This window comes from Chiloscyllium punctatum, chromosome 4, assembly GCF_047496795.1.
Source record: "Chiloscyllium punctatum isolate Juve2018m chromosome 4, sChiPun1.3, whole genome shotgun sequence".
Classification (NCBI taxonomy): Eukaryota; Metazoa; Chordata; class Chondrichthyes; order Orectolobiformes; family Hemiscylliidae; genus Chiloscyllium; species Chiloscyllium punctatum.
Window position 1 is genome coordinate 51,271,957 of NC_092742.1, and position 19,876 is coordinate 51,291,832.

The following is a 19,876-nucleotide window of genomic DNA, read 5'->3' on the forward strand; positions in this document are numbered from 1 at the left end:
TATACCATTTCTAATTAGCAATGCCACTCCCCATCTTTTTTTACCACCCTCCCTAATCTTACTGAAACATCTGTAACCAGGAGCCTCCAACAGCCATTCCTGCCCCTCATCTATCCACGTTTCCGTGATGGCCACAACATCGTAGTCCCAGGTACCGATCCACGCCTTAAGTTCACCCACCTTATTTCTGATACTCCTTGCGTTGAAGTATACGCACATGAGCCCATCTCTGTGTCCGCAAGTATTCCCTGTCAGTGCTACCTTCTCCACAGCCTCCCTACAGTCTTGGACATCCTGACACACAGCTAGCTTACTTGCTGGACTACAAGTCCGGATCCCATCCCCCTGCCAAATTAGTTTAAACCCCCCCGAAGAGTGCTAGCAAACCTACCCCCCAGGATATTGGTGCCCTTCTGGTTCAGGTGCAACCCGTCCTGTTTTTATATCAGAAATATAAAATAAGGGAGTGGGACAATAGAGTTACAAAAGAGAAATTCTTCTAAATTTTCAGGATGGAGAATTGAAGGAGCAAGGAAAATGGTTTGACTGGTTTTGAAAACCTAATCTGTGTTGGATCAAAGCAATTGTAGTGAAGTTAAATTTATTCATGCGCTTTGCTTTTTCAGTTTTTATTACTATTTAAAATTATTCTTTAAGTGGAAATATACCAATTTTACTTCCTAGTTATTTTCTCTCTCATCCTAAGACAGTGAATTGTGGTGATGCATAAAAATAGAAACTTCCTCAATTGTCTGCCCAAATAGCCACTTTTACATTGTATAAGGCAGTCAATATTGACACATATACAAAGTACATATTAAAGCGTCATCAAGGGGCAGCACATATATAAGACTCATAACATTGAACATATTGTAGATGTTAATTATACCAAACATACACTTTTGCTTGGTAATGCATTGACATATTTAAACAAATCCCCGCTAGGTTATGGCTACGATGGGCTTGCTCTCCATCACTGTCCTTATATCTAATCCCACCTTTTACTTCTACCTCCTTAACTTTAAATTGACTTTCACTTTTCAGTTCCAACTTCTGAGGTTCAAAATTTCTCTTTTTCTCCCTTTTTCTCTCTCTCTAACCCTTTCTTCTTTCTTTTTCTTCTGCTTTCAACTGGAAACTCAAACTGTTCCATTTTCTTTTCAAGCTGTCTTAATTCTTTTGCTCATTGTTCTGCAACAGTTGTCTCTCTCTCTTTTGCTTTTACCTTGAATTTAAACTGCTGCATTTGCAATTGAATTTTAGCCATTTCCAAAGATTCTAAATGCATTTCTGGCAATTGTAAAAGCTGAGATATTGCTGCAATTACCTTGCCTTTCCTCACAGACAAAGGCAACCCCAACTCCATTTTGCCTGCCAATTCTGAGAGCTTTACCTTACTCACCTTCTGTAAATCACTCCAAGTGAAAGAGTCATTATTCCACAAGGCATACCCTATTTAAATCAACCAAATGAACACCAACTGTCACCACTCATGTCTTTGAGTCCAATAATCCAAAACTCAAACTGGCGTTAGAGATTTTGACTCCAACAAGAGCCCCAAATTGCTATGGACAAAACCCCCTCAAAATATATCAAAGAGATAACCTAGACCCCAGATTTTATCTTCTTTTAAGGCAAATGGATGATGCTGTGTTCCAGATGAGACTTAATTGGTCACAAATTAGGCTTTAAGCAAAACACTACAGTTAAAAAGAAAATGGCACTTTATTAAAATGCTCAATGAAGTGATGTATTATTTAACTACGGTTCATCCCTTGTTCAAATATTGCAGCAACCCATAAGTACACCCTTGGCAAGACCAAATTTAGCAAATTTTCTCACTTGCTATCTTCTCTAGTCTAGGAAAAAAGGACACTGACAGAAAGAACCTAGCAGTAGAGAGAGAGAGAGCTCCAACTTTTTGCAGCAGCAAAATAAAGCTGCATTTATTAGGTTTCACTCCATAAACTCCCATCTTTAACAACTGAAATCAAAAACTAAAACACTGGGCCTCTGTGAGTCTGACTCCACCCATTCATGCTTCTTTTATCTAAGTTTAAAAGAAACCCAAAGCTATTAACACTACTTTCCTTGGTACAGACAGCTTGGCACCCGGTTGACAACACATCTCTTCAAGAGAACCAGAAGTCTTAAGTGTATTGTACCACTAAAATACAGAATAGTAATCTAATAGGTAGGGTCACAATAAGGGTGTAAACAATAAAGTTTAAATCAGGGTTACTGTGATTGTATTTGAAAGCATGAAGTCTGATATAGTGCGAAAGATGTAGGGGAACAAATCTGCAAAACAAATTGGAGGAGCAAAAATTGTAATGGATATCTTTAATTATCCAAATATAGACTGGGATAAATATTGTAAAGGAAAGAGAGAGACAAAAGTTCTTAGTGTGTGTTCAGGAACATTTTCGATAGTAGAATGTTTGCAGTCCAACAAGAAATGAAGTATTGCTAAACCTAGTTCTTGTAAATGAGATGGACAAGTAGATCAAGTATCAGTGGGAAAATATTGGGGGATAGTTATCACTATATTGTAAGGTTTAGGGTGACTATGGAAATGGATAATTATCAATCCAAATTAAGAGTAATTAATTGACAAAAGCTAATTTCAATGGGGTAAGAAAGGTTCTGGGTTGAAATTGTTCAAGTCAAAGGCTGATCGAAAAAAATGGTGACTAAACAAATGAGAGATGATTTGAGCACAGTTAAGGAATATCCTCTTGAAAGGCAAAGGTAGCACAACCAAATCCAGAGGTTCATGACATAGACCTAACTTAGAAGTGAACCCCAAAATTTTCTACAGACATATAAGTACTAAAACAGTGATAAGAGGAGAATGGGGATGAAAAACAGGATTTTGTATATGGAGACAGAGGCCATTGTTGAAGAATTGAATAAATGAATACTTTGCATCTGTCTTTACCAAGGAAAAAGTTGCTCTCCAGACTATGGTGAAAGAGAAGGAAATTCAGTTATTAGAAGGGTTTAGAATTGATAAGGAGGTGATATTGAATAGGCTATTTGTATTTAATATTGACAAAGTACCAGAGCCAGATGAGATGTATCTAAGAATACGAGGAAATTAAGAATGAAAATTGCAGGGAAATATAGCATTTTCTTTAGTATTCTTTGGCTCAATTAGTGCCAAAGGACTGCGGAATTGTGATTTTACACCCTTGTTCAAATAAAAGTGTAATAATAAACAACTACGGACAAGCCAGTATAACTTTAGTGTTTGGAAACTTCTAGAAAATGTAATTTGAAACCAAATAATCAAATGTGAGTTAATTGAAGAGTGTGAGCCAACAGATCTCTTAAGACCAATTAATATTAATAATGGAGACTTTTGAAAGGGTATCAGAAAGGGTTAATCAGGGCAATACTGGCTGTGACAAGAAACACAGCGGGTTAATGGATATTCTTTGGGCTGAGGGAAGGTTTGTAACTCAGTTCTCAAAGATCAATGTTGGAATCCTTGTTTACTTGATATAACTGAACTTAACATTGGTGTACAGTGCACAGCTTCAGAATCTGTAGATGGTTAGAAGCATGGTAAACTGTGAGCAATGTACCACTTGAAAGGACATGGACAAGTTAGTGGAATCGGCCTGTAGGTGGGAGGTATAGTTCAATGCCAAGTGGTATAACGTGATACATTTTAGTAGAAAAACACAGGGACGCAGTGTCAAATTAAAGGATACAACTCCAAACATCTTGACACCAAAAACAAATACATAAGAATCCTACACATTGACTACAGTTCAGCGTTCAAGACCGATTACTAAACTTAGTGGTTTTGGACTAAGCCCTACTCTCTGCAAATGGATCCTCAGTTTCCTGATCCACAGGCCAAAATCAGTGAAGCTTGGGGACAATATTTCATCCTAACACTCAACACTAGAGCCCCCAGGGGTGCGTACTCAGCCCCCTACTGTACTTACTGTATACCCAGAACTGTGTCACCAAATACCAGACTAAAGCCATTTACAAGTTCGCTGATGACACCACCATAGTCGGTCAAATCTCAGATGGCGACAAAACAGACTGCAGACGGGAGGTGGAGGACCAGAGAACAACCTAGCACTTAATGCTTGCAAAATCAAGGAACTCATTATTGACTTTTGATGGGATGTTACTCATGCCCCCCTACACATTAACAGCACAGAGATGGAACAGGTGGAGAGTATCAAATTCTTGGGAGTGGTCATCCACAACAAGCTTTCTTGGACTCTTCATGTGGACGCACTGGTTACAAAGGCCTAACAACGTCTCTTCTTCCTCAAGCAACTGAGGAAATTTGGCATGATGGCAAAAACCATGCCAACTTTTATAGGTGCGCCATCGAGAACATTCTGTCTGGATGTATCACTACCAGGTATGGCAACTGTACCATTCAAGATTGGAGATGGTTACAGAGAGTGGTGAACTCGGCCCGAACAACCACAAAGGACAATCTCCCATCTATAGAATCCATCTACCAGGCCCACTGTCAGGGAAAGGCAGCCAGCATTCTCAAAGATCCATCCCACCCTGGCATTGCTTTTCTACAACCTCTACCATCAGGGAGAAGGTACAGAAGCCTGAACACACGCATCAGCCAGTTTCAGAACAGTTTTTACCCTACTGTTGTTTGAATACTGAATGGATTCTCACAAACTCTTACCATTCACCTATACCTATGTTTTTGTTTTTGCTGTGGTTTACTTATTATTTACTTCTCTTTACTACTTAACTATGTGATCGGTCTGTATTGCTCGCAAGACAAAGCTTTTCACTGTGCCTCGGTACATGTGACAATAAATTCAATTCAATTCAAGTGTGTCTTCATCTTCAGTCCAGTACCAGGGGACACTCTTTCAAAATTAGGACCTCTCATTTCAAGACAGAGATCAGAATTCCTTTCTCTGAGTTGTCAACTTTGGAACCCTATTTCAGAAGGGGTTGCCTTTTTAAGACAGAGGTGAATAAATTATTTTTGGCAAGGGAGTCAAAGGTTATCAGGGGTAGATGAGAGTGCAGTTTTGAAATACTGACAGATCAGCCAAAGTCTTGCTGAATGGTGGAGCAGACCTGAGAGATCTGAAAGTTCCACCTCTGCTCCTATTTCATATGCTTATACGTTAATTTAAGTGTAATGAATTCAGTTAATATGGAAATTTATGTTTTTGTAAAAGTAGAAATAAGTAAATTTAGCAATGGTCTCTGTACCTAATTTAAAGTTTGAGGCTTACTGTGAATGGTTTAGGCCTCATACTAGTATTCCTAGATGAGTTTCAAGGATTTTGCAAATTGGAAATCTTCCCATAATTTAGATGTGCCCACATGTTCTCCCATAATTTTGGATAAAGCATTGAAAATTACTCCAATGAGATGAGACCAACTATAAGCTGATTTATTTCATATCAAATACACAAATGATTAGAAAACAGTTTTCACAGAGAGATTTAATCAATTAACTATCACTTTGCATATCATAAAATTAACAAAATTTGTGACTGCCATTATTATAAGTTAAACCCATTTTATCTGTTCCTCTATAGAGGCTGTATTTGTTCATATGTAAACCTGTGACTGTCATTTAATTCTGCTTTCAACTCTAGAGCTGACAATTAACTTGCTACTGCTGATGCAAGTAAAGAATGATGGGAAAACTTAAAGCAAGTGGAGTAGCCAATTTTTTTTAGATGTAGGGCTGGAGGATACTCCAAGGCACAGTAGAGTTTGTGGGTCAGGATGAAGCATGAACCTTGATTTTTCTGCTTGAAACCTGGAGTGAGATCGGCACCTTGTGATTCAGATCTGACGATGCTACTGACCGAGCTTTGATAGACAAGCAAATAAGCATGCAGCTAGTCTGCTGTTTCTGTTGAGAACAGAGCAGGATCACTATCCCTAAATTCTGACTCATTCATGATCATAAAGATCTCATCTTTGCCAACCTACTTGTTACACCTGAATGGACATGCTGTAAGGCTGAATATTTCTTCGCAGATGTAAGGTCAATGATTCATTAAATAGACTGTTGAGTATAGACTTCTCAAAATGTATTCAATAGAAAAGATTGAAACATTTTTGCAGTGGAAGACAACACAAATCTTCACTTCAAGAGAAACAAGAACAAAAGGGCAGGAAAGGTCTTCAACAGACAGAATTGAAAATTATCTTTTCAAGGTAAGAATTTCTCAAAGTGATGATAACATCAATTGTTTTACCCCGTGAGATAATGACAATACTCCATGTATATGGCAATTGAAAACTAAATTTAAAAATGTTTTAGGTGTCTATGGAATTATGTTTTGAAAAAAATCACCTTGACCTGGTAATGCTTATGCTTGTAACAAAATTATGGTGTTGCAACAGCAGGTTAAAACAAAATATTCTTTTAGATAAAAATATGGCTGGATACCAATTTTTTGCTATGTTTGAAGTTGAAACTGCATTTTGTAAAAAATATAGAATATGCTTCTTTGGAAATTAAGTCCTGCAATTACTAAATGGTAAATTGTAAACGATCTCAGGCATTGCGAAATATTAAATTATGAACTTAACATGTTTTATTTGGTTGAAACTGAAAAAGGCTAGCCAAAATGCTGCATACTCCCTCTTTACACTTATAATTTTGTAATAATTTTGTACAAAGTAATGTATTTAAAATTCACACTGAAGTTCTAGGTATCCTTTGATTCGGTAGGAGCAGGAATCTTCAAGAATTTGGGTTCAACACCCCAGATATCACGGGCATACTCTGTAATAGCTCGATCGCTGGAGAACTTTCCAGAAGAAGCTATGTTTTTAATTACTATTTTGGTCCATTCTATTGGGTTCTGTAAAAATATACAGATAAAACATAAAATGTGCTGATTTTTTTTCAAACAAAATATTATCCAATTACTTATGAACTTTCATCACAGTTTATCACAGAGGATCCTACTAAATGAAAATATCAATTCTTCTAGTAACCTTAGCTCAGTTTTCAACTTCTGTGAAGGGGAAGTAGCTCACAGGATTACTACATCCCAATTTAGCTGTACCGCTGCAAATGGATGTAACTATGACACATATAGGCCAAGTATTGCATAGGAATTGAGGAGAAGTGGCTATCCTAGGCCTTTTACTTCAATTTCCTCCTCATGTGTTCCAAAAACACTGACACTTCAAAAATTTAATGTTAGGGCAAATATACCTCAGACAGGTGTGGGCCAGGAACAATCCAAAAAACAGAGAAGCTGTTTTTCAAGTGTTTAAAAATGCTGTTCTCTAAGGATGGTGGTGAGATCCACAGTTGCAAGTGTCGCAGTTTAAGCTGACATTTGAAATGCATATTATCTGTACTAATAAATGTAAACTTTAACCGCTGATGTTTCAATTCTTCCCGACACAAGGAAACTGTAGGATGGGTTGTCTGAGTGCCAAAACCTTTGCCTATATTGTAATGGCTGGTAAAGCATATCCAGCTTGCATACTTCCTGTTCCCCATATTAGAAACATAGGCATCTGCTTATTGCTTGAAAAACAGTCATACCTCCATGATATGCTCCTTCCTCCAAACTATCTTTCACTATTAGTTAGATGCCACCTACGTACTTGAAACCAGCACTATTTCTCCTACGCTTTACTTATTTTCAAAAATTAACTTGAATATAAGCTAAAACATAATTTCGAACTGCGAAACGTGCATGTTATACGACTTAATGTGAACAATGCTGAAATAAAGGCTAGGTCTAGATTACTTAAATGCTTTATGTAGAGCTTTACATTAAAATGTTTGAACAGTATTGGAGGAGTACAATATTCTGACCTGGTATAATTGGTTGACATTTTCTTGAATACTGATATAGGATTCAAAATCAGCAAACACTTTGAACCTGGGATAAAAAGTAATGTGAAACATTGTTAAAATATAGAAGAAGGCTATTAGAATTGAATTATAAATTACAAAGTTGAAATTTCTCAGCATTTTAACAATTATTAGGAAATCTGGAAATAGAAAAGCACCCTTTTTAATTCCACTTCTGAAATTGTGTAGAAAGTGGGACAAGATTGTCACTTGCATCTACTTTCCTGTTAAGACATTATTGGTTGAAGCACAGCTGTTGAGATCATATTAAGCATCCCAGAACTTGCCTGTTACTCCTAATATAGGATGTTGGAAGTCCTAAGCAAGACTTAATTGCTCCATAAAACACCTCCGAATAGGGTGATTAGGGAATATCAAGAGTGAATTCCAGGATTGAAATCTGGTGGAGGTGAGGCTCAGAAGCTTAAATATCAGTTCCTATGAACACTGATCATGAACAAAGGATCAAGTTTAGTTTTTGGGCTGTTTAATATTTCCACTTCTAATTTTGTTCAGTTTGGCTGCAAGCAAAATCCCTACCTTTCCCACATTGATACTGGTGCCTCAATTTTGCTAAACATATTGGTGAACTCCACGTGAAATTTGATGACACTGTGAATTCAGACCAAGTCAGCACTGGGGCCAGTCAAGAGGTGAAAGTTTAGTTCTTGCCCAAATTCCAGTGAGGAACTTTTGTGGTCACTTGACTAAATATGTGGTAGTAACTAGAAAATGAAATAACGGCATACATGAAGCTTCAATTATAGTAACACTGTTAACCTGTTATTTGATTATAATGGCCCAAAACTTTCTAGATGTTTGATGTAAGATGCACATCAGAACCTTGTGAAAGTCTTGACATGCTGACCACCGTGGAAAGTGAACTTCTGACAGGCAATTCCTCAGCTCTCTGGGTCCCTCTATAAAACATTCTCATTCAGTAGAGTAATCCTGGCTGACCAGAAATGTTTTCCCTTTAACAACCTCACTATCCGTCTGACTAGACTGGTCCCCAATCTATCATCACATCCATCGACTAACTTTATCCACTTGCGTCACCAACCCTACCTACTGACCTTACCCATCTACGCACCCTTAGTTTACAAGAAATGTTAGACATAATATAGATTACCATGTCTGTGTTGACCATGATCCCATTTGTCTGTACATGGTTTATATCCCTCCATTCCCTGCCTGTTCATGTCTCTGTATAAATGCCTCTTAAAATTTGATGCCTTATCTACTTCTACCACCTCCCTTGAAAGCACATTCCAGGAACCTACCACACTATGTAAAAAAACATTTGGCTCTCACATACATCCCTCTCACCTTAAACATATGCCCCTTAATATTTGACATTCCCACTCTTGGAAAAAAGACTTTGACTGTCCATCCTATCCATGCCTTTCATAATTTTTAATAGACAGGCAGGAGGCAGGAGGCAGGAAGAATACAGCAAGCCAAGGAAGTTGGCGTTTCGAGTGTAACCCTTCTCAGGACTGGGGATAGGTGTGGGGGGCGCTGCAGATAAAGGGGGTGGTGGGGGCAGGGTGGTGAAGTGGGGATAGGTGAAGACAGGCAGAGGGTATGACCTGGTTGGTCAATGGAAGGAATTAATCCGGTTGGTGGCAGAGAATATTGAAAGCGATAGGGAGGGGCTGGGAAGGGAGCCGGGCGTGGGGAGGGAGATTATTTGAAATTGGAGAACTCAATGTTGAGTCCTCTGGGCTACTGGCAGCCCAGGCAGAAGATAAGGTGTTGTTCCTCCAATTTGTGCTATGGTTTGTTTTGGCAATGGAGGAGGCCAAGGATGATCACGTCAGATAGGGAATAGTTGGGCGAATTGAAATGGGCGGTGACTGGGAGGTCCGATTGGCCCCGTGGACCTGGCTGAGATACTTGGTGAACCGTTCCCTAAGGTTATGTTTGGTCTCCCCAATGTAGAGACCACATCAGAAGTACTTGATGCAGTAAACTATGTTGGAAGAGAGACAGGTGAATCTCAGTCTCACCTGGAAGGACTGTTTGGGGCTTTGGATGGAAGTGAGGCGGGGGGGGGGGGTGGTGTACAGGTAGGTTTTGTTTCTTTTCTGATTGCAGTGGGAGGTGTATGGGGTGTTTGCGGGGATTGGTGGGGAGAGTGGCGCAAACCAAAGACTGTCGAAGGGAATGGTTTTTGCAGAGCGGGTTGGGGAGGGGAAGATGTTCTTGGTGATGGGATCTAGTTGGAGTTGGTGGAAGTGTTTAAGGATGATGCGTTGGATGTGGAAAGTGGTGGGGTGGTATGTGAGGACATGGTGTCTTGTCTTTAGTGCATTGGGGGTGGGTTTAGAGCAGTGGAACAGGGTGTGGAGATGGTGTGGCGGAGGGCCATCTGGATGACGGGAAGAAAAGCATGTTGTTCAAAATAGGGGATGCTGGCAAGTGAAATGTCTCCTCATCTGAGCAGATGTGGCAGAGGTGGAGGAACTGGGAGAATGGGATGGGTGGGGGTAATGGAGAAATTGATGCGGCTGATGTCATTTCAGCAGTCTGCAACGAAGAGGTACAAGGCTGTCAGGTCGTGATCAAGTGGAGGAGGAAGGTTGAAGGCATGAGAAGGGGGTCGTCCAAGAGAGGTTGGCAGTTTTTTTCAAAGAGGCATGGAGGCGGAGGCGGTGGAAGAAAAGCTCCATATTGTGGTGGATCTGGAATTCGTTGAGGTGGGGGCGGAGGAGTATGAATGTGAGCCCTTTCCTGAGGAAAGTCACCTCAATTTCTCTACCACTCTCACCCACTGCATCCTTACCCCTCCGAATGTGCAGGACTCCACTTGTTCTGCAACAAACCTCGGTTCACCATCAAACCGCCTCCCCCATACCCACTCCCCACCCCAACAAAGGCAGGATGGTGGTTATCTGGAGAATGGTCATCAATGTTGCAGAGGCCGAATGCCAACTCTCCAACACCATGTCCTACCTCCCCTTTGCCCACAACCCTATTGCAATCCATCAGGCCAAAATCTGTCAGACCACACTGTCAGAGCAAAGACAATTTTGGCTATTGTAAAGCCAAATGGACTGTATCAGTTTAAAGTCATGCCATTTGGTATGAAAAATGCATCAGCCACATTTCAGAGACTAACCAATAAGGTCATTGCCGGATTAGCCAACTGTGTCGTATATACAGGTGACCTAGTGAATTTTAGTCACACATGGAAGGAACATTTGCAACATTTATCAGATTTGTTCATTCGACTTCGGAAGACAGGCTTGGTGATAAACATGGCTAAAAGTGAATTTGCCAAAGCTGAAGTCACCTTCCTGAGCCATGTAATTGGACATGGACAAAGAGCCCCATCTTCTTGTTGTCTTCTTACAAGACTACAGCACCAACATCCACATTACTTGCATCGATAGCCTCCTTGAATGCGTAAATTGGTGTGGCTAATACTGGGGCAGCGGTTAACACAGCTTTCAAATGCCATCTGACAGTCCACTGTCCACTGAAATCTCTTCCCTTTCTTTAGCAATTCAGTGAGCAGAGGAGCCACACTGCTAAAATTTGGTACGAAGTTTTGATAAAATCCACTCAATCCCAGGAATCATGGTACTGCTCATTTTGTCGATGATACGTGATACTCCCCAATTACCTTTGTTTTTGCATCCCGTGGGGCATTTGTCCATGTCCAATAAAATGGCTCAGGAAGGCGACTTTGGCTTTGGCAAATTCACTTTTAGCGAGGTTTATTACCAAGCCTGCCTTCCAAAGTTGATTGAACAAGTCTGATAAATGTTGCAAATGTTCCTTCCATGTGTGACTAAAAATCACCAGGTTATCTAAGTATATGGCACTGTTGTGTAATCCGGCAATGACCTTATCGGTTAGTCTCTGAAATGTGGCTGGTGCATTTTTCATACCAAATGGCATGACTATAAACTGATACAGTCCATCTGAAATTATCTTCACTGTTTCAGACAAAGGTACCTGCCAGTACTCTGTGAACAAGTTCAACTTAGAATTATAAGTTTCTTCTCCCACCTTTTCAACACAGTCTTCCAAACATGGAATTGGATGTGCATCAGTCTTTGTAACTGCATTGACTTTGTGATAGTCCACACACAACCGTTGGGTACATCTGGTTTTGGCACCATTATTATTGGTGAGCTCAAGTCAATTTAACTCAATTCCATAATGTCATCTTGGAGCATGCATTCAATTTCCTTTTGAACCTGTGCCTATAAGAATGTTGATTAATCAGAACAGCATCTCCTATATCTACATCATGCATAATTAGGTTAACACTTCCCAGTTTATTTCTACATATCTCCCTATGTGATAGTAATAACTTTATCAGGTAATTTTGATTTTCCTCTGGAGAGTGCATCGGAGGCTGAGGGGTGACCTTATAGAGGTTTACAAAATTATGAGTGGCTTGGATAGGGTAAATAGGCAAAGTCTTTTCCCTAGGGTCGGGGAGTCCAGAACTAGAGGTTTAGGGTGAAATGGGAAAGATATAAAAGAGACCTACGGGGCAACTTTTCCATGTATGGAATGAGCTGCGAGAGGAAGTGGTGGAGGCTAGTACAATTGCAACATTTAAGTGGCATTTGGATGGGTATATGAATAGAAAGGGTTTGGAGGGATGCTGGAAGGTGGGACTAGATTGGGTTGGGATATCTGGTCGGCATGGACAGGTTGGACCGAAGGGTCTGTTTCCATGCTGTACATCTCTATGACTATGACTATGACTCTATAAGTAACTTAATAATTTATCCCAATATTTGACAAATTCCTCATTGTCCAATTTAATTTGAGGAATGTCCAATTCAGGATCCTCTGAACTTGGTTCTTGGTGTTGTAACCAATAACACAGTTTCCTTTGGATTTCCTTCCCTGTCAAAATACCTTTTGAGCATATTCACATGTTACACTCAGTGAGATTTCTTTCTGTCTGCAGTCCTTACCAAATAGTTCACCTCACTCAATTTCCTTTTTACTTGATAAGGTCTACTAAACCTTGCTTTTAATGGGTCACCTATCATTGGAGGTAACACCTTATCCCCGATAGCAAAATTGTGAAATTTTGATTTCTTGTCTGCTTCCTGTTTCATTGTATGCTGTAATACTTATAAATGCTGTCTAGCCAACTTCCCCACTCATTAAGTCGTTCCTGAAAATTTGACACACAGTTCAAATATGTGGTCTCTGAATTCTGACTTACAAATTTCTCCATTATCAAGTCCTCTCACTTTATGCCCAAAAACTAATTCAAATGGACTGAATTTGGTCAATTCATTTGGTACATTTCTGATCACAAAAAGCACAAGGGGAATTCCCTCATCCCAATCATCTGGATAGTCCTAACTATAAGCCCTCAACGTGGTCTTTAATGTCTGATGCTGCCTTTCTAGCGCTCCCTGCAACCCTTGATAGTACACACTAGATTTGATTTGTTTTATTCCTAAGCTGTCAAATCTCCAAAAACCTCAGAACTCTCATTTGAGACACACTGGTGGAAAATGTAGGGAAACAAACAGGATTAAGAATCAGGATCTGATCACGACAAATGCTCATTACATTTAAATAACTACATCAGAAATTCAACTACCTGCTACTGGGAGAGAATAAGATAGCTCAAACACTGTGAAGTTAACCAAAACAGAGAGCACCTTATGAACCATTTTTGCTGAATTCTTTCCTATAGAATTAATATGTCACTGAAGGGCATCAGCTGGACAAACATAAAATGTGGACATGGACATCTTTCTTCTTCCTCTCCAAATTAAGTTTACAACAAACAGAAAATCTGATGAAATGCATGTAAAATATTATTCAGTCCATCTTTTTTCTGTCCCCTCACTCCCTTCTACTATTTTGCAAAAAAGACATTGTATTCCAGCAACGAGCATTCAATTTAATTTGGTCAAAGATTAGTTCGAAGCAAATGCTTTACCTAGGTAATACGGTCTCCTTTTGGTGGTTATTGGGATTACTTAAAAATTTACACGTGTTCAGACAGTAACACAAGATGGTTTAAACAGAAGACAACAATTTATTTACCTCATTATACACACAAGCATACTGTCCATAACTTTCTTGAATAATTTCGATGTGAAGTTTGACCCTTGATCTGATTGTAACTCTATGGGTAGTCTGTACCTTGTGAAAAATATGAGTAACTCCTCTACAATCCTTTTACTGCATAATGGGACAGCCTCTGGAAATATAGTGACACGTCCATTATTGTTAACAAATACTGATTCCCACTTATTGTTTTAGATAGGGTTCCTACACAATCAATTAAGACTCTTGTAAAAGATTCCTCAAATGCAGTATACATATGAAGGATGTGGATTTTAGTACTGCTGTGGTTTTCCAATGACCTGACATGTATGACATGTCTGGAAAAATTCAACTACATCCTTGTACAGTCTAGGCCAGTAAAAATGTTTTTTTGACTTAGTTTGCGTTTTCTCACTCCTAAATGAGCCCCTAGACATAGCTCATGTGCTACTCACAACACGTTCTTTCTATAACCCACTGGCAAGGTGATTTGATGAACTTCTGCCTATTTCTCATCTGCCTGAATACGTGATGGTGTTCATTTCCTCATTGAGACATTATTTTCAAGATAATGACATTCAGGGATACATTCTGATTCTCTGTGTATGCTTTTTGATACAACTGCTTTAAATTTTTATCTTTCTGCTGTGTCAATTATCTGCTCCTGGTTTATGTCAACCATCTGATGAAACAAGGTGTCTGCTAATTCCACTTCAACTTTCTTATCTCAATTCTTTGAGCTCTCCTGTTTCAACCGGTGACTTTGTAACCTCTTTACCATACAGTCAGGAAAAATCCCAGGATATGTGTCCTGTAATAGTTCAGTTCCTTGAGTTTCCACTGGCTTTTCAACCACAATAGGCAGCACTCCTACCTGTGAACCAGCTATATCATTAGCAAGGAAAAATTGTGTTCTTGGAGCTGAGAGTTTGTCCAGTAGTCCTATCACGACTTCTCCACTCTTCACTGAAATCTCTAACCTCACTTTAGATAACTGAGTGCTTCTTGTCTCACCACAAATTCCTGGTATTAGTACCTTTTCTGGCAATAGTCCTTCAGAGGTACATATCTCCTCATCTTTCAACATCACAGATTGAGAGAATACTGTATCCCTTTTACCTGCTGCTCCTGGCCTATGCGAGTAAACTTACCTTCACAGGCATATGGTTTAAGGAGATCTGGCACTTGCTCCTTAACCAATCTCCAACCAGTTTGTATATTCTGGTGCAGTTTTCTAGCCTCCACTGCGCTTTTCATTACTACTCCAACAAAATTCACTGGCTTATCCTGTTTATCTACATCTGGCTTCCCAGTGCTTTTCCTAACCCACCAACACCGTGATTTTATGTGGCCTACTTTATTGTAGTGAAAACACTGAAGCTTTTCAACTTCTCTGTCACGTTCAAGGATTTCCTTTTTACCCGGCAGTAAGTTATCCTTATGATCTTCACCAAGATCTTTCCCTTACCTTTTCCATGTGAGGATTCCTCTTTTATCAATTTCTGTTCTTTATGGATCGAAACTGATTTTGGAAGCTAAACTTTGATTTCTGACCAATGCATAATCGTCAGCCATTTCTGCTGCTAATCTTGCTGCTTAACTCTCTGCTCTTCCACATGAGTTCTCACTACTTCAGAAAGTGAATTTTTGAACTTCTGTCTAAGTGCCAATTTTTGAAGTTCAAACTCCCTTTCTTTCTTCCTTTCCTCTCTCTCCTTTTCTCTCTCTTCTGTCTTTTTCTTTTTGTTCTGCTAAAGCAATTTGTTCTTTTACTCTTTCCTCTGCTTTTAATTGCAATTCAAACTGTTAAATTTCTATTGCCCTTTCCTTGTCTTTTGCCTCTAATTCAAGCTGCTTCATTTTCAATTGAGCTTTAGTCATATCCAAAGATCCTGATGGTGTTTCCAGCAAATTTAAATGCTGAGCTATTACTGTAATTATCACGGAAGAGGCGGCTCCAGCCCCTGCTTGTCTGCTAATTGCAGCAGCTTGGTCCTAATCATTTTTTGCAAAACTCCCAAAGTCCCTTCTTCCACCCCCAGAAAATTCTTGGTGACTGAAAGAGCCATTGCTATCCCAAACATGGTTTAAACCATCTAAATTCAACACCTAGAACAAAAAACACTAACACTTACCACTTGCTGCTTTCGAGTCCAACAACACTAATCCCAATTTGGAACTACAGAACAAATCCCGCAAAGAGCCCCAATCTGTTATGGACCAGGCCAGACCTCCCTCACCACCCCCAAACACATTTCAAGCAAGTAGCCCAGACCCTAACTTTGCTAGTTGTTTTAAGCAGGTGTAACATGGGTACTCCAGGAATAATGCAGCTGGCCAATCCACTTAGTTTTAAACAAACAGAATTTATTTACAAGATTACCGAATGAAACATAAACAAAAGAGAACAGAATACAGAATAACATAACCTATCTGAAAACCCAACAGATTATCTCAACTTGATGATGCTGTTCCAAATACTTGCATCAATAAACACCCCTTGGCACAAAAGGTAAAATCAAACACAGGGTCTCACAGGAGAGATGTCAGAGAGAGGGTACTAGCATGGACCTGCTTCTTTGGGTCTGCCGCCTCAAATGACTACTGTACTAAAACCAAACCAAACCACAGAAAATCTGAGCTGGGACAACTGGCCATTCCCCTTTCATTGTACAAGTGTTTTCCTTTTAAAACTTAAAAGCCTTTTACCTGAGGCAGTATTTGTTAGCTATAATCAAATTGGCCCTAAAACTCTTCAACTTAGACTTTTTGCAGTCTGTGTCTTTTACAACCTTGCTGAAAAAAAAACAAGGACAGCATAATCTTGTTAAAGGAGCAGCATCGTCACAGAATTCAATCTGCTCCAAAACACGTTAGGAAAGGAGAAGGAGGAGAGCTGGGAATGAGTAAAGAGAATTGGCTAATACTAAATCATTGGGAGAGGTAGAATTGAGTATTCATATTTGGCAGAAACAGATACAAAAGATATAAGACATTAATGACTTCTAAAAGTCATTAGAATTGTTACCTATCATGATGAAAAAGCATATTCAGAATATCTCGGAAAAGTTCAGGTTGATTTGGAGAAAAATATCCACTTGCAATCTGATCGATCGCTTCTTTCAATTCTGGAATTTTTTCATAATATTGGGAAGCATTATATCTGGAAACAATATTAACATAAGTTAACAATGAATAATCTGATATCCTGAAGCAGGATAGACCATCAAATGCAATTGAGTTTGCGGAAATAATAACTTGAGAAATAATAATAGATTTTTAACAAAATATTTTATGAAATTGGTTTCAGGAAGAAAATCACATTTCTCCCATTTAGCAGTTAAATTTTGTAGTGATCTTAGTACAGCATCTTGTGTACTTCTTTTCAAGATTAGCCTTTCGCCATCACTACTTATACTTTCCTGCCAAACTATGATAATAAGTATTTAATTAAATGTTAGGTGTTACTAAGAAAATTAGGTATTAGAAGAGATTCAAAAACTGCCAAACACACTGAGGTTTGAGACAAAGGGGTAAGCTAATCATAAATGACTCTGTCCTCCTCACCATGTTTTCCTTTTATGATTTTAACTATAGTAATACTAAACAAGTCAGACATCAGAATGGCAGGTTTTATTTTTCCTTTTTGATTACTGTGGAGGTCAGTTGTTGAACATATTCACATGAGGCTGTCAATGTACTTTTAACAATAAAACATAAAAGCGTATCACTGAACAAAAACTATATTGTGCTGTACAATAACTATTTGAAACATAGGAGAAAGTGAGGACTGCAGATGCTGGAGATCAGAGCTGAAAATGTGTTGCTGGAAAAGCGCAGCAGGTTAGGCAGCATCCAAGGAGCAGGAGAATCGATGTTTCGGGCATGAGCCCTTCTTCAGGAATGAGGAAGGGCTCATGCCTGAAACGTCGATTCTCCTGCTCCTTGGATGCTGCCTGACCTGCTGCGCTTTTGCAGCAACACATTTTCAGCTATTTGAAAATACCCAATATAAATATTGGAAAGTATTTTGTCCCAGCAATAAGTACAGATACCCAAACCTTAGAGAAGATTCATACCCATTTCCATGCTAATGCTCCCTGTTTAGCTGGCACAGTTGTAATCAGCTTCCTTATTGACAAATATTTTTGCATACAATTGATGGTATTTTCTTCAACCGATATCTTTCTGAGACTTTTAAACAAGCTGCAAACTCAGCTCACTTTTACTGTTGAACATTGGTGCAAGACTCAAGTTTTCAAAAGCCTCGTTGGATGTCTTCCTCTCTGATACTTCCAAAACTTTCTCCATAGACCAGCACTGTGTGATTTGGAAAACTGCTACTATTAACACCACAGCTGTTATGGACCCCTTTGAATGAAACTGTTTCTCTGTTCCCTCGCTTTTGCTTACTCTCTGGATTGCAAAGCTCAGCAACACCTTAGCAATTATCTCCCAGGCAGGAGGGAGGGTAGGGCTTTTTAGTCATTTTGCTGAAATCACATGATTTCTCGGAATTCTCGTTTTATCTCTCTATTCAAAATAATTTTCTGGCCTTGTATTTAAAAAAGGTCTGACATTTACAGAACTGAAAACTTAAATCTAATTTTCCTCTCATTTTACTTTTCTTTCCAAAGAATAATATTATGAGGCTTCATCACAATTTCAAATCTCAGCCTGTGCAGTATTGTTTGAAACACTCCTGTAAATGAAGGGGAAATAAAAGTTTTAGGAATGTACAAAGAACAGGGATATTAAAGAAAGCAAGCAGTGCAGAAAAATTCATTTGCAATTGATGCAAGGAGTATTTTATGCTTTGTTCTTACTCATACTAAGTTATTTTTATGCTCTTTCCAATGCAGTTCTTGAATATGAGACTTCTTACTTTCTCTTGTAGGAGTTGAAGTATTCTCATTTGACCATCTTCAAAACTAGTCATGATAATTTCATAAATGGCAGAGAAGTAGGAAAATAAGGCCATATGGGCAATCTATGGCACACAGCTATTATTTTCTATTTTCTAACAGTTGTCAAGATAAATCTGTTCATCAGTTTATAGCCTAAATCACGATATGCTGAACCATTAATCTTTAAGAGTAAAGACAAGAGTTTTAAAAAGTCCAAAAGGTAATAATTCATTGCTCCTTTCTTTCATTTTGCTTGCCTCTAGATTTTAAGACCTGCTGCCCCTATTAATGGGTATATTTTGACTCAGTTTACAAGTTCAATTTACATCTAACATATCATGTTTTGATCCACTTGTTCCATGTATTTGTCTGTGTTCTGAGCTGAAAATCACTTTTGATTTCCTAGGCCTTTGGACTTGTTGGTTTGATCGGCTTTGGTTACTTTGATTCTATTTCAATGGATTCTAGGCTTTAATGTGAGCTCCAACACTGCTTTCTACTGAGATTGTATTATCTGCCAGACTACTTTAATTACAATACCTGTTCTGATACAGCTTTCTACACCTTCACTGGGATTAAACTCTGTCAGCTTTATGGTTTCCTCCAGATTCCCTGTAGCCACTAACTGCACTGATCCAATGGCACTCTGGATTCCTGCAACATCCTACATTAGACTGGACTAGTTCCTTAAAACCTCAATGCTGTTCTCAATTAATTTCTCTTCCACCCAACTCCCTCATTTGCACTCCTCCCTTCTGGACTGCCATTGATTTTGGTTCCTTTATTTAAATCCCTTTGCTCCTCTGCTATTATAATAGATTTGTGGATCACACTTAATGCTAGATGCTACTATGCACCTCTGCTAGGCATCAACATCATTTATCTTGAAAAATGGTTTATTTTCCAATGTTTTCATGCCCTCTGAACAAATCCCACAAGTATACTGACGACAACTTTGTATCTTGAATACTTCCTGGGTCCATTTACTCTCATAATTCTTCTTGAATATAGGCATTAGTTCAAGCTGATTTCACTCCATCTATAAGTCAACTTCATACCACTACAAAAT

The 19,876-nt window shown here is 38.9% G+C and overlaps 1 protein-coding gene across 1 annotated transcript in view; it reads right to left on the bottom strand.

The window, feature by feature from the left end:
* Nucleotides 1-5,520: 5,520 nt before the first annotated feature.
* pygl (phosphorylase, glycogen, liver) overlaps nt 5,521-19,876 on the bottom strand; it is a 125,492-nt gene continuing 111,136 nt past the window's right edge. Inside the window, exons 18-20 of the mRNA XM_072568688.1 lie at nt 16,929-17,063; nt 7,817-7,883; nt 5,521-6,842 (exon numbers count right to left, since the gene is read on the bottom strand). Of these exons, the coding sequence (XP_072424789.1) occupies nt 6,687-6,842; nt 7,817-7,883; nt 16,929-17,063 (358 nt within the window). The 3' untranslated portion in view covers nt 5,521-6,686. The remainder of the gene's footprint in view (nt 6,843-7,816; nt 7,884-16,928; nt 17,064-19,876) is intronic.